This window comes from Oncorhynchus mykiss, chromosome 4 (genome assembly GCF_013265735.2).
Source record: "Oncorhynchus mykiss isolate Arlee chromosome 4, USDA_OmykA_1.1, whole genome shotgun sequence".
NCBI classification, from domain to species: domain Eukaryota; kingdom Metazoa; phylum Chordata; class Actinopteri; order Salmoniformes; family Salmonidae; genus Oncorhynchus; species Oncorhynchus mykiss.
The window spans coordinates 24,306,337-24,320,213 of NC_048568.1; the positions used below are offsets into that span (position 1 = coordinate 24,306,337).

The following is a 13,877-nucleotide window of genomic DNA, read 5'->3' on the forward strand; positions in this document are numbered from 1 at the left end:
CCATCTTCATTCTACCAGGAGTTCCTTCAGCAGCTCAGAGTGAAGCAGTTCGACGTCACCCAGCTGAGGGAGGCTGTGGCTGGGCTGACGGAGGGCCAGTCCTCCCCTGCCCTGGAGGAGATGGGAGGTCTGAGGAGGGCCTGGGAGGAGTTGGGGCAGAGGGCTGAAGAGCTGGAGGGTCAGAGGGGTGAGGACATGCAGAGGAGCGGGGAGTACCATGACTGTGTGGCTGCCGTGGAGGAACTCTTCCACCAGGTGTCCAGAGAGTGGGACTACCTGGCCAGGTATGACAAAGCTGGACACACAAACGCACACATGCCAAACACACACACACACAAACACACAAAGTGTGGACTCATACAGTAACACCTCCTCTTCCTATCCCCCTCCCTGTGTTTGTGTCTCAGGGCAGACACAGAGAGCACCAGTGAGCACCTGGAGGCTCTGAGAAAGCTGTGTTGTGACCTGGAGGACCAGAGAGGAACTCTAGAGGAGCTGAGGGACCAGAAACAGTCTGTCCTGCCACGCCTCAGCCTGCTGGACAAGGAGCTGGTCAAACAACAGGTGCAGTAAAAACTCCCTTCAGTTGGGTAAAACCTAGGTCAATTCCCACTTTATTATCCTGCATGTGTTTTCCTGATAATGTATGTGATCAATATTTAAGCACTGCCAACAATATCTCTGAATAATTATGCATGAGTTTCTACTGAAGACTTTTCTTTGTCCAGGTGGGCCACTTGGAGAAGCGCTGGTCCCAGCTGGACAGCCTGATCCAGGGGAAGATCCAGGACTCTTCCCAGACTCTGGAGGACCTTGGTCGGGTGGAAGCCCAACTGAGGGAGGCCCGGGAGTGGATGGAGGAGCAGCGTCCTGCCCTAACATCAGCCCTGAAGACCAGCCCTCCTCCAGACCTGGCCCAGAGCTTCCTGTTTGACCACCTGAGTGTGTGTGTGGAGCTGGAGGCCCGGGGGCAGCTGCTGGGCCAGGCAGTGAGCGAGGCCCAGCGCGTGGCCTCTAGGCTGGGGCTGAGCGAGAGGAGACGCCTGCAGGAGCTGGTACTCCAGGCCGAGGGAGAAGTAGAGGCACTGGGTGCCAGGGTGAGCCAGCGGAGGAAGTACCTCAGCAAGGTTTGTAGTCTAATCTAGTTTTAATTTACATACACAAAATTGTATTTATAATTTTTTCTGCAGTAGTGCTTAGTAGTTTTATGAATATTTTTTTTATCATGTGGAACCTGCTGGAATGGTGGTTTAAATCTCAATTATTTGAAGGCACTCAAATAAAAATATGACAAAAAAGAAAAGTGTTTTTTAAATAAAAAGTGTGATTGTTATTTTCTAGGCCTTCACGGAGCGGACCCAGTTCCTCCAGGCTGTGGGGAGGGCTCTGTCCTGGGTCCAGCAGCAGGAGAGGAAGGCTTTAATGGACGACCACGTGGCTCTCCTCCCTGACGACCTGACCAAGCAGGTGGTGACATGCCGAGGGGTCCAGAGCGGCCTGCGGGCCTACCAGGGGGAGTTGGCCTCTCTGTGGGTCCAGGGTCGTGACCTGGAGAGGGACGCCACGGACCAGGAGCGGGGGGAGACCGTGACCAGGCTGGAGGAGCTCCAGAGGGTCTTTGAGACAGCCTTCCAGAGAACCACCCATCGCCTGCAGGACCTGGACAGAGCCCTGACCTCCAGGAAGTACTTCAAGGTCGACCTGGATAGGACGTGTCACTGGCTGAGACGGGCAGATGGCATTACCTTCCCCGAGATTGACTTCACCTGCAACGCCGATGACGATTCGGAACTGCAGGTTCGACTGGCGAAGTTCCAGAACGTTCTAGAGCAGGCGTCGGAATACGAGAACCTCCTACTCATCGTCCAGAGGGTGGGGCAGGAGATTCTCCCCTCGCTAAAGGAGGTAGACCACTGCTACCTGGACGAGAAGCTCAACGCCCTCCCTCAACAATACAACAGCATCCTAGCGTTAGCCAAAGAGAAGAGGGACAGGATCCAGCAGGCTATCCTAGAGAGAAAGGACTACGACTGCTTCTTCAATGTCACTTGTAGAGCATTGGAGGAGCTTCAGGAGCAGTTAGACGGTTTAGCGAAACGGACAGTCAGTATTCAAGAACAAGAAGTTGTTCATCTCCGTCATGACCATAGAGATCTGTCTGAAAGCCTGTCTCAGCTCAGCCCTGCGGTGAGAGAGCTGAGGAGGAAGACTGAGGGGTTTCTCAGCAGGGGCCAACGATGCCATGCTGAGGAGACAGAACAGCTGGTTAACCTCCATGACAATCTGAAGAGGACCATTGACCAGAGACTGAAACATCTTGACGACTCATTGAAAACATTGGCAGAGTATAATGCAACATCAGCAAAACTAGACTCTGAGTTGAAGTCAGTGAAAGAGCAGTTCACTAGAATGAAGGCAGACTCAGACACCACATTAGGTGGCACAGAGAGACTGACGAGTCTTTACACACTGCTGGAAGATCTGGAAAGGATGGGCTCTCACCTGGAGAGACTCACCCAACATACAGAAGACCTGGGATTGAACTGTGATCCTGCCGCCATCCAGGCCTCCAGAGAGGTAGTGACCTCACATCAAAAAGAGCTGCAGTCCGTAAGGTCGGAAGTAAAAGATTGTGTTACAGAATGTGAAAACTGTCTCAAGAAGGACAAAGAATTTGAGAAAGAGACTGGGCGGACATCAGATTGGCTGAAGAGTCTGAGGAAGAAGCTTGGGGAACCATTGACCCTTCCAGAGGTGAAAGTTGAGATGGTAGAGGAGGAGGTCCGGAGACTGAAGGTGGTAGAGGAAGAGGTGCAGTCCAGAATGAGGGTAGCAGATGCCATGGGCAGCAGGGAGAAGCAGAGATACAGCAGTAGAAATGAGGCCTGCCCTGCCCATGTGGAGGCTAACCTAGAGGAGCTGGCTAAACTGAGGGCTGACATCCAACAAGCACTTAGAACCAAGCAGGTAAATATACTATACTATTGTGTAATGTATGTGTACACACTGGATCTAAAGATAGTGTTTAAAAATGAGCATACGATATCAAATCTAGTTTTTTTTACGATGTTGTAAATCATAACTGTTGGCTGAAGTAGCTGAAAAGGGAGCCTTGTTTTTACATAAACCTAGTCTATCATTGATGATCTGACTCATCTGTAATAACCTCTCCCCCATGTTATCAATATTAACAGGCTTTGTCTGAAAGGACATTCATAACAGACCAGTTAAATGAATATTGTCATGATCTCGCGATAAGTAGTTCAGTTATTTATCTGAGTAGTCTCATGATGATTTAATCTGTCCTAGTGAATTACTTATCCTGGATACAATCATCCCCTGATAACTGATTCAATAATTCTTAAAACATTCTCTCATTAATGAGCAGTGAGTGAGTGGTTGCTACTCATTATCCTCTTGACCTTTGGCATACAGTAAGCACATTCATTCATTTTGTGTGGACTTTAGCTGAGCCTGGATCAGACTCTGTCCCTGGTCAAGAGGCACCAATCCACCCAGCAGTCAGCCCGCAAGTGGCTTGACGAAGCTGGGGCTTTTCTCCAGAGAACCACCCTGGGAATAGAGCTGGAGAACCAGACAGAGAGCCTCAGGGAGCTGGAGGAGATCTCAGCCCAGGAACTGGCCTTCATGGCTAAACTAGATGAGCTGGAGACCCTGGGTGCTCAGCTGGATGGTCTGGTGGGGCTGGAAGTGACGAAGGAGATGAAAGAAAGTGAAAGAAAGAAAGAAGGTGTGGAGGTAATGCGACAGAAGGGGTCAGAGGTCAAAGAGCAGCTGAAGGGTTACCGGGAGGATCTGCAGAGGTAAGGTCTCACATGGTGTGAGTGTGCGGTGTGTGCATGTGTTACAGAATCTAACTGCTCTAAAATGAATGTGTCATCTGTAGCTGTGCTGCTCAGTGGAGCTCCTTCCAGACGGAGAGAGAGGAGCTGATTGGACAAATGAATGAAACAGGAAGTATGATGACTGCGTTCCCCTCGGCGAAGGCAGCCAATAGCCAGGAGGCTGAGGACAAACTCCAGAGTTACAAGGTAAGCTATGACTGTTTATGACTTATTATCAATGTTTTCTTTCACTGAATTTCTGTAATTTCTGTTGTAAATTTGTGGAAGTTCTCTATGATTTCTTCTGCTCTCTCTCTCTCTCTCTCTCTCTCTCTCTCTCTCTCTCTTTCTCTCTCTCTCTCTTTCTCTCTCTCTCTCTCTCTCTCTCTCTCTCTTTCTTCTCTTCTTGCAACTTAAACTTCCCTCTCTCTGTCTCTCTCGTCTCATCTCTCTAGTCTCTGGTGATTCTGATTGATGGGTGTGAACCCACCCTGACTGGCCTGAAAGAGAAGGCCACAGATTTGGCTCTGGTTGGGTCTGAGTCCAGCAAAGCTGCTATTGGTCACTCTGTGTCATCTTTATGGCAACGTTGGACCCGCCTGCGCAGCGTGGCGCGAGCCCAGGAGAGAGCGCTGGAGGACACAGCTCGGGACTGGAGGAGCTTCAGGGAGAAGGTAGGAGATCTGTCTATATCAACATACAGTATGTGTATATTAGCTTGGGAAAATGTAGTTATTGTAGATTCACACACTGTATGTAGTATTCCAGCAGGCACATTGGCAATTTGAACACTTTAGGCTACCTGTGGTTTTCAGCAGCTAACAGATTCAGTCCACGTATTTTCAAATACATTCCATAGAACAGTGCTCCCCTTGTTGATACTTTTGAGGAGTGGGTTGAGGCTCAGCCTTTATGCCTCTGAGATCAGTAGTTACTCTAAGAATTCATACTGCTGTGGATTTAGGTCACTTCTGTTGGATGTTAGCTCAGATACAGCCACTACTCAGTGGGTGTACACTGATGTAATTCTAGGCATCAGGCCAGCGATGAGCTCCCGCCAAAGCCTTCCATCCACTTCCAACTCACAAGGGCTCCCACAAAGCGTTACTCCTTAACAGGAAATTATGTCATCAGATAGGACATGCTCACATCCTTTGATGTGACGTGTTCTTGTTGCCTGGGGCCTTTCTTTGGGGCCATTGTTCAACTGGACATGACATCACCGTTATAAATGACTGGGTCAGTTTCCTGTGGCTGGTTCTATGCACCACAACAGGAAGAACAAGGACAACACAAAAGGACTTAAAGAAATAATTAACTAGAAGAGAGAAGTAACCACCGAGCTCCAGAGTTTTGGTCTAACCTAATCAGTACACTGTTGTAACTTAATTAACAATTGCTTAACTATTACCTTGGCTAACATATCACAAAATATACATTTCTACTAAAAACATTCCTGAATTTCTATTGACATGTTTCTGTTCAGCATGAAATATTTCTGTCTCTGTCCTCAGATGGAGAAGGTACGGTCTGTGTCAGTAGACCTCCATGCTCGTGTGCCAGACAGCACAGTGGAGAAGGCAGCCACCAGGGCGGCGCTACAGAACCTGTTGGAATACCATGACTCCTTCAGCCTGGAGGTGGAGAGAGAGCAGTCAGCCCTGGCCCTGCTGGGGCAACACACACTCAGCCTGATAGGAGAGGACCAGGAGGAAGAGGATATGGAGATGGAGAAAACTGACAAGACTAGAGAAGAGACACCCTGTCTGAAGGAGATCAGGAGTATGCTGGAGATATATGAGAGGTAAACGCGGGGGGGGGGGGGGTAATTTTGCATTTGTGCTATGGCTAAATGTATTCTATTGGTTCTACTAAATTATCGCTACTGTGTTGACGGTGAAGGAGGTTTGAGATGAAAATCCAATTTCTATGTAATAAGACAATGAGGTATCATCTTATGTCATGTGTGTCTCCAGCCTGGTGCTGCAGGTGCGTGGTAGCAGGGCCCAGGTGCAGCAGGAGCTGAGGGAGAGGGAGGAGGTGGAGCGGGAGCTAGGACTGGTGAAGGGATGGATCCAGGACACCAGGGGACTGCTACTGAGCCCTTCATCTGACCTGGACTCACTGCTGCATGAGCTAGAGGTACGAGTGTGTAGACTCACAATCACAATCACACACGCACACACACAGACCGCTTGACCTGTTTAAAGACACACTTTTTTCCATGTCCAAAAAGTCTGCAGCCAGTAGTAATCCCTTATTGTCAATCTATCACACAGACAGCCCATGGTGAGGTCATCAGTAGGCGCCAGAGTGTGGAGAGGATGGTGGAGCTGCAACAGAACAAGTACCAGGACCTCCAGACAGCCCTGCCCTCTGAACTGAGCATGCAGCTGGCTGAGGTGACACTCGCCCTGGGCTCCGCTGAGGACCAGGTACCTTCCCCCTCTGGAACTCCCCCCTCTGGAACAATGGGTGATCTTAGTTAGTTAGTTAATAAATTAGTCAGTTGTACTGCTGATTATATAAATCTGTTGTAATTCAAATGTATATTCTTAGATTAGACCTATATACTCTGTGGGTCTGACAGTTTTGGTGGTTCTTCTTGCATTTGGTCTCTAGGGGGCACTCTGACACAAGCTTTTCGGAAATGTGTCGTGGCATAATAATGAGACAAATTAGAGTTCAATAGGAGATTATGGCACCCTTATAAATGTCCATGGATATTTTATCATTCTAATATCTGCCATGACTGTTCCAGGTCCAGTCGAGGGAGAGAGAGGTGCAGCAGACCAGAGATGTGAAGGAGGACTTTAGTTCCAGACTGCAGGACATTGAGGGGAAGTTGAAGACCATCTCTCTGAAGATCAGTGAGAAGGCTACAGACCTGGAGCAGGCCAAGGAGGAAACCAAGGTAATTAGCCCTCATTAAACTGGCAATACATTTTCAGACATTTAGGTTAATGATTGGTCTATAGGGGTATTAGTGAAGACTTGGAATGACAAGAGCTGCCCCCCTGCTTTCAAGAGTGACCCACTTCTGTGAGAAATATTCCAGATGGGATTCTTATACCTCCTCCCTCCACCCATCCACTTCCCCCTCTTCCTCTATCTCTCTCCCTGTAGTGTCTGTGTGAAGAGTGTGAGGGTTGTGGTCGCTCCCTGGCTGAGCTGGTTGTAGCAGTACAGGAGTTTGGGGACCAGAACCCTCTACTGTGTAAGCAGCTGGGAGACGCCCTGTCCAGACTGGCTGAGGTCCAGCGCCTGACCACACAACAGGCCCAGGAACGGGCCAACCAACTACACAAGGTCAGATGTCTATCCGTATCTGTCATCAATCTTAACTCTTCCATTAGGCAATAAGCTGTGGTAGCATGACTTCCTAACATATAGGGCGGCAGGTAGCCTTGCGGTTAAGAAGAGTTGAGCCAGTAACCAAAAGGTTGCTGGTTGGAATCCCTGTGCCTACTCGGTGAAAAAACTGTCAATGTGCCCTTGAGCAAGGCACTTAACCCTGATTGCTCCTGTAAATTACTCTGGAAAAAGCATCTGCTAAACGATAAAATAAAAAAATGTATATGGCGATGACAATGATATTCAGAGGAGTATGTCTCTCACTCGCCTCCTTCTCTCCTCTCTCCTCACCTCTCCTTTCTCATGTACCACCCTGTGTGCTGAGCAGGCAGAGCAGCAGCTGGAGGAGTATAAGGGGATGAGGCAGTTCCTCCTGGGCTGGGCTGAGAAAGCAGAGACCCTGGTCACTGGCAACATAATCTGGAGCTCCGCCTCTCAGCTTCAGGAGCAAATCAGAGCCCACCAGGTGGGTGTCTCATTATTGAGTGACATAAAGGGCAGCCAGTCAGGTTCTTTAGTGTTGTCCATAGCCTGAGTGATGTCTGTTTAGCGCTCCTTCTATCTCTACCGCTCTGTGTTCCCATGGTGACAGGCGGTGCTGCGAGAGTGTCGTGGTCTCCATGGTGACCTGGAGGCCATGGGGGAAAGGGAAGGGCAGCTGGGGGAGGTGCTACAGATGGAGGGGTGGAGCCAGCAGGTGAAACAACTGAGCAGATGCACTGAGGAGTTGCAGCAGAGCGCAAAGACACGCCTCCAGAGCCTGCAGGATGCAGCCAAGGTAACTAACACACCTGTCATTATTTAACCAAGGTAACGCACCTGTTATTAAAACTTTTGTGACTTGAATTTAACATAAATCTGAAGACTGTTATTTATCTAATCAAATAACTATGTTTAATTGTTACCTGATTAAATGAATAATGTAACAATCAACTCATTAGGATTTGGGGCACCATGAGAGCGGTTCTTTAAAGAGTTACCATCTCCCTATTTAAAGGTCTTTACCTATCACATCTGTAAACAATCAACTTATTAATCATAACCTCGTATCATATCATCATTCTGAACAGTCGTAACCTCCTTGCATCTACCCTCTGTAGTGCCTTGCGGTCGGAGGCCGAGCATTTGCCGTACCAGGCAGTGATGCAACCACTCTCGATGTTGCAGCTGTAGAACCTTATGAGGATCTCAGGACCCATGCCAAATCTTTTTAGTTTCCTGAGGGGGAATAGGCTTTGTCGTGCCCTCTTTACGACTGTCTTGGTGTGTTTGGACAATTCTAGTTTGTTGTTGATGTGGACACCAAGGAACTTGTAGCTCTCAACCTGCTCCACTACAGCCCGGTCGATGAGAATGGGGGCGTGCTCAGTCCTCCTTTTCCTGTAGTCCACAATCATCTCCTTAGTCTTGGTTAGGATGTTATTCTGGCACCCCCAGGGCAGGTCTCTGACCTCCTCCCTATAGGCTGTCTCGTTGTTGTCGGTGATCAGGCCTACCACTGTTGTGCCGTCTGCAAACTTAATGATGGTGTTGGAGTCGTGCCTGGCCATGCAGTCGTGGGTGAACAGGAGTACAGGAGGGGACATGTTGAAAATGTCAGTGAAGACACCTGCCAGTTGGTCAGCACATGCCAGGAGCACACATCCTGGTAATCCATCTGGCCCCGCAGCTTTGTGAATGTTGGCCTGTTTAAAGGTCTTACTCACGTCGACTACGGAGAGCATGATCACTCCGCCGTCCAGAACAGATGATGCTCTCATGCATGCCTCAGTGTTGCTTGCCTCGAAGCAAGCATAGAAGTGATTTAGCTCGTCTGGTAGGCTCGTGTCACTGGGCAGCTTGCAGCTGTGCTTCCCTTTGTAGTCTGTAATAGTTTGCAAACCCTGCCACATAAGACGAGTGTCGGAGCCGGTGTAGTATGATTCAATCTAAGTGTTCTATAGATCGTCTCTGACCATTCCCCATGTTCCATGTTAGAAATATTGTTCCAGTATTCGCTTTTGAACGTGTTAGAGTTTTGTTGGGAAAAAAATTATTGAAACAAAGGACATTCCTTTGGTGAATATTGGAGAGGGAGGGCTGAATCTTCTTTCCTTGATTTACAACAAGACGTGAGTTGTTAATCCCATCTATTTCTTTCCTCTCCCCTCTGTGGGTGAGATGGGTCTGAGTGAAGTTATTCATTACAAACCTGATCTGACCTATTTGTATTCTCGTGGACAGTCATGACAAAATCCACAAAAAAATACAATAAAGCCTGTCACCTTTTTATAACCTCACAACGTACCTGTCATTATTACCAACAAAATCTGTCCTAATAGCACCCACTTTTTACAACCTGGTAACATGCCTCAGTGGTGTAGAGTTTTTGCCCATCAGTTAACCCACCTTTTGTGGAAAAATGAATGTAAAGTATAAGGAGCGTACTTTTTCAACGCAACCGGCGATCAGAATTTACCCGACATGTTTTTTTTACCACTACATCACCATTATGTTGTGCAACATTCTGCCGGTCCTTACCCATGATTTTAATGCTGCGTCCATCACAGCCAATGAAAGTAATTAAAAGATAACTTATACTAAACAAAAATATAAACGCAAAATGCAACAATTTCAACGATTTCAGCGGGTGCCAGGCCAGCCAATCAGAATGAGTTTTTCCCCAGAAAGAGCTTTATTACAGACAGAAATACTCCTCAGTTTCATCAGCTGTCTAGGTGGCTGGTCTCAGATGATCCCGGTGGGTGAAGAAGCTGGATGTGGAGGTCCTAGGTTGGCGTGTTTACACGTGGTCTGCGGTTGTGAGGTTGGTTGGATGTACTGCCAAATTCTCTGAAATGACGTTGGAGGCAGCTTATGGTAGAGAAATTAACATTCAATACTCTGGCAACAGTTATGGTGGACGTTCCTGCAGATAGCATGACAATTGCACGCTCCCTCAAAACTTGAGACATCTGTTGCATTGTGTTGTGTGACAAAACTTCACATTTTAGAATGGCCTTTTATTGTCCCCAACACAAGGTGCACCTGTGTAATGATCATGCCGTTAAATCAGCTTCTTGATATGCCACATCTGTCAGGAGGATGGATTATCTTGGCAAAGGAGAAATTCTGACTAACAGTGATGTAAACAAATGTGTGCACATCATTTGAGATAAATAAGCTTTTTGTGTATATGGAACATTTCTAGGATCTTGTATTTCAGCTCATGAAACATGGGACTAACACTTGACATGTTGCCTTTATATTTTTGTTCAGTATAGTATGTGGGTACTTACTGTATTAAGTTAATGGCAACATCACACAAACCCAGACTCTGGTGTTGTACCTTGATTCAGACCTGGGTACGTTCCTGTGTCCAACAAACCAGGAAGACCCAGTTAAACCAGTTGCAAACAGGAATCCAGGAAATGACAGAAATAATGCAGTTAAGAATGCGGCTGTTACTAGAGCGTTTATTGACACCACACTTCCATCTTGTGGTCATTACCAGTCCCTACACTAGTCTTTCCACCAGCCGTAAGCCTAGAAGGCTGGTGCGCGAGGCTAACTGCATCAGAACTGCATCAGCACTACAGACTCTAGGCCTGGGTTGCTGTAATCTTTTAATTTGTCTTGACTGCCCTGCAGTAGCCTAGTCTGTTTCTAATAATCACTAATGGCATTGTGAGATTTAGTTAGGGGGGGGGGGGGTTTCAGTAAATATTGTGGAACTATGGAACTGGAACTGTCTTACCTGTGTGTCTCCCATCAGGACATGGTTCGCCTGGAGGCTGAGGTGAAGACCCTGCATGACTCTCTGGACCAGGCCCAGCTCACACTCACCTCTCCTGACCTAGCACGACTCAGCCTCAGGGAGCAGCTCACACACAGACAGGTAAACACTTATGGAGATAGATCACTGCCATAATCTGTCACAATGGTATGCTTCCACCCACCTGACTTGACCACCCACTCAGACTGGTATTAAAACCCACAACACAGGTAACCACCCACATACTAGAGACAGATACTGAGGAACACTGGAACAGCATTGTACTACAAAACATATACATTATTCCCTTTAAACATTCCTGTTCGTCCTGTCCACCCAGCGTCTGTTGGTGGAGATGGAGGCCTTCAAGCAGCAGGTGCAGGCGGTACAGCTGTGTCAGAGCGCCCTCCGGCTGCCGGAGGAGGTAGTGGCCAGCCTGTCCATCTGCAGAACAGCCCAGAGCCTGCAGCAGGAGGCCAGCCAGCTACAGCACACCACAATCCAACAGTGCAACATTCTACAGGTAGGGGTCGACAGCCACAGCATCATATCAAATGATACATTATTCTGATACAGAAGATATAGTCATCGTAAAGCTGAGAAAGCTGCGTGGGACTGCTGGGCAAAGTAAGTAACAGCAGTCATTCAGCTGTGCTGTTATAGGGCAGGGCACAACAACTGTTTCTGTGTGACAAGCTGTCTCGCTAAAACAGACAAATGGCAAAAGGAGCAGCTGTGGGCTGGACATTCTCTTTTCTGTGTGCTCAGCTCAGGATTCTTCTTAAAGACGCAGTCTGGGATCTTACACATTTGTAACATATACAAAATGGATGAGGTCATTCTTGGGGATCCGTTTTGGCTTGTGAGCACATTTTCAAAAAGTACTGTCTGAAATGATAAAAAACCTTTGGAGCATCACTTTAACTTAGTGGTTCAGGGCTGATTTGGTTGTTAAGCTGGTTTTGGTAAAGATTAGGTCTGGGAGGGATGAGCTGACCTTGAATGGGCTGTTAAAAGGTAGAAGGCAGAGTAACCAACTAAACCATCTTTAACATACTCTCTGTGCAAGGGTGCTTGTTGTTATAAACCCCAAAGAAACAAACAATTATGCCATTACTGTGTAACTATCATTTCACTATACTTTCTTAGTAAATACCTGATTTTAGTTGGAGTTGACCCCAACCTGCTTTGGACTCTCTTTCCCAGGAGGCCGTGGTGCAGTATGAGCAGTATGAGCAGGAAGTGAGGAACCTCCAGAGGCTGATAGAGGAAGCTCACCGCATCATACAGGACCGACCCGTTTCAACCAGTAACATACATGAACTACAGGCCCAGATACACCACCATGAGGTGAGAGATATAGATATATTGTATATGTACACACACACACACACGCACACACACACACTCACACATACACGCGCGCACACACAACACACACACAAACAGTGAGTTCCAGGTCAAGCATCATATGTCTTCTCCTGACTGCTCCTGACTGAGGAAAGAAAACACTATCTTTGTTCACTGGTTTATATTCATTATGACATAACACGAACACACTCTGTCTTCAACTCTGCACTAAATACTTCAACTCAGGAGTCAAATATTTGTCTTATTATTAGACGTATTTGACTAAACAGGATATAGTTTTTTTTAATTGACTCCTCAGTTTCACTTTCTTGATTCTCTCAGATGTCTTGAAGCTCAGTTGGGTCATGGCTGCAATTTAGTCTATTTTATCTCTAAAGATTGACATGATGTATTTTATCTCTCTAAAGATTGACATGATGTATTTTATCTCTAAAGATGGACATGATGTATTTTATCTCTAAAGATGGACATGATGTATTTTATCTCTCTAAAGATGGACATGATGTCTACACTAAAGTTGTATCTCTACTGAAGATCAATGATTGTGTCATACAGCATATTCTATTTTTTATTCACCCCAATGAACTTTCAATCATAGCCTGGTCCCAGATCTGTTTGGGCTGTTTTGCCAACTCCCAATGACCATTCAGAGTTAGCAAGACAGCAAAAACAGAATTGGTACCAGGAACTTTCAATCATACCTATCAGGGGAAATAGTAGGCCTGTGCAGCTCATATTGTATTTAAATAAAGTGACCCACTTCAGCTTCAAAGTATGATAATAGAGTGATGATAGAGTGGAAGGAAGAGAATGTTGTTCAGAGGCTGTGACTCATACAGTATCTCCTGTCTGCATAGTAATCTCCCCATTCACTGTAGCTTCAACCTGCAGTGTTGGCTGAGTCCTGTCAGTCCCTACAGGGATGAATAGAATAGAATAGAATAGAAAACCACTACTGGGTTTAAAACCTGCTTATAACACAGTTGCATGATGTGACAGTGGCCATTTTACATGGGCTCTGTTCCTCTCTCTCTCTCTCTCTCTCTCTCTCTCTCTCTCTCTCTCTCTCTCTCTCTCCATCTCCAAAACAAATACATTCCAATCTTATCTGATTTCACCTCCACTGACGTGACTGTGCACACAGAGAAGGATATATTCTGCAAATGGATGAGATTCTGATTTGACATACTGTAGCTACACCCGACTGCAGTATCAGACGGCACATTTCAAGCCTTGTGCTTTACACTGCAGTTTGCAGACTTTGCTGAGTGTGTGTTTGATCCTTCCTGCAGAGCGAGAGAGACACACATGCATTGCGGGCACACACACACACACACACACATTTTGGGGAGAGAGATGAAGACACACATACACACAGATTCTTGTGTGCTCGTATTTGACCACAGCTGCAGTCTTATTCACTGTGCTGTAGTTGTTTGGCTTGGTTGAGTGTTGGCTGAGTTCAACAAAAAGGGATACCTAGTCAGTTGTACAACTGAATGCATTCAACTGAAATGTGAATCAGAGAGGTGCGGGGGCCATAATCGACATCC

At 46.9% G+C, this 13,877-nt stretch overlaps 1 protein-coding gene across 1 annotated transcript in view; it reads left to right on the forward strand.

Moving 5' to 3' along the window:
- The window catches only part of syne1a (spectrin repeat containing, nuclear envelope 1a), a 212,702-nt gene that overhangs the window by 122,372 nt on the left and 76,453 nt on the right, over positions 1 to 13,877 (forward strand). The window contains exons 75-91 of the mRNA XM_036975988.1: positions 19 to 284; positions 408 to 564; positions 729 to 1,127; positions 1,342 to 2,967; positions 3,469 to 3,824; positions 3,908 to 4,052; positions 4,301 to 4,519; positions 5,360 to 5,649; positions 5,822 to 5,987; positions 6,125 to 6,280; positions 6,607 to 6,759; positions 6,972 to 7,154; positions 7,528 to 7,665; positions 7,792 to 7,977; positions 10,954 to 11,076; positions 11,294 to 11,476; positions 12,160 to 12,303. Of these exons, the coding sequence (XP_036831883.1) occupies positions 19 to 284; positions 408 to 564; positions 729 to 1,127; positions 1,342 to 2,967; positions 3,469 to 3,824; positions 3,908 to 4,052; positions 4,301 to 4,519; positions 5,360 to 5,649; positions 5,822 to 5,987; positions 6,125 to 6,280; positions 6,607 to 6,759; positions 6,972 to 7,154; positions 7,528 to 7,665; positions 7,792 to 7,977; positions 10,954 to 11,076; positions 11,294 to 11,476; positions 12,160 to 12,303 (4,890 nt within the window). The remainder of the gene's footprint in view (positions 1 to 18; positions 285 to 407; positions 565 to 728; positions 1,128 to 1,341; positions 2,968 to 3,468; positions 3,825 to 3,907; positions 4,053 to 4,300; positions 4,520 to 5,359; positions 5,650 to 5,821; positions 5,988 to 6,124; positions 6,281 to 6,606; positions 6,760 to 6,971; positions 7,155 to 7,527; positions 7,666 to 7,791; positions 7,978 to 10,953; positions 11,077 to 11,293; positions 11,477 to 12,159; positions 12,304 to 13,877) is intronic.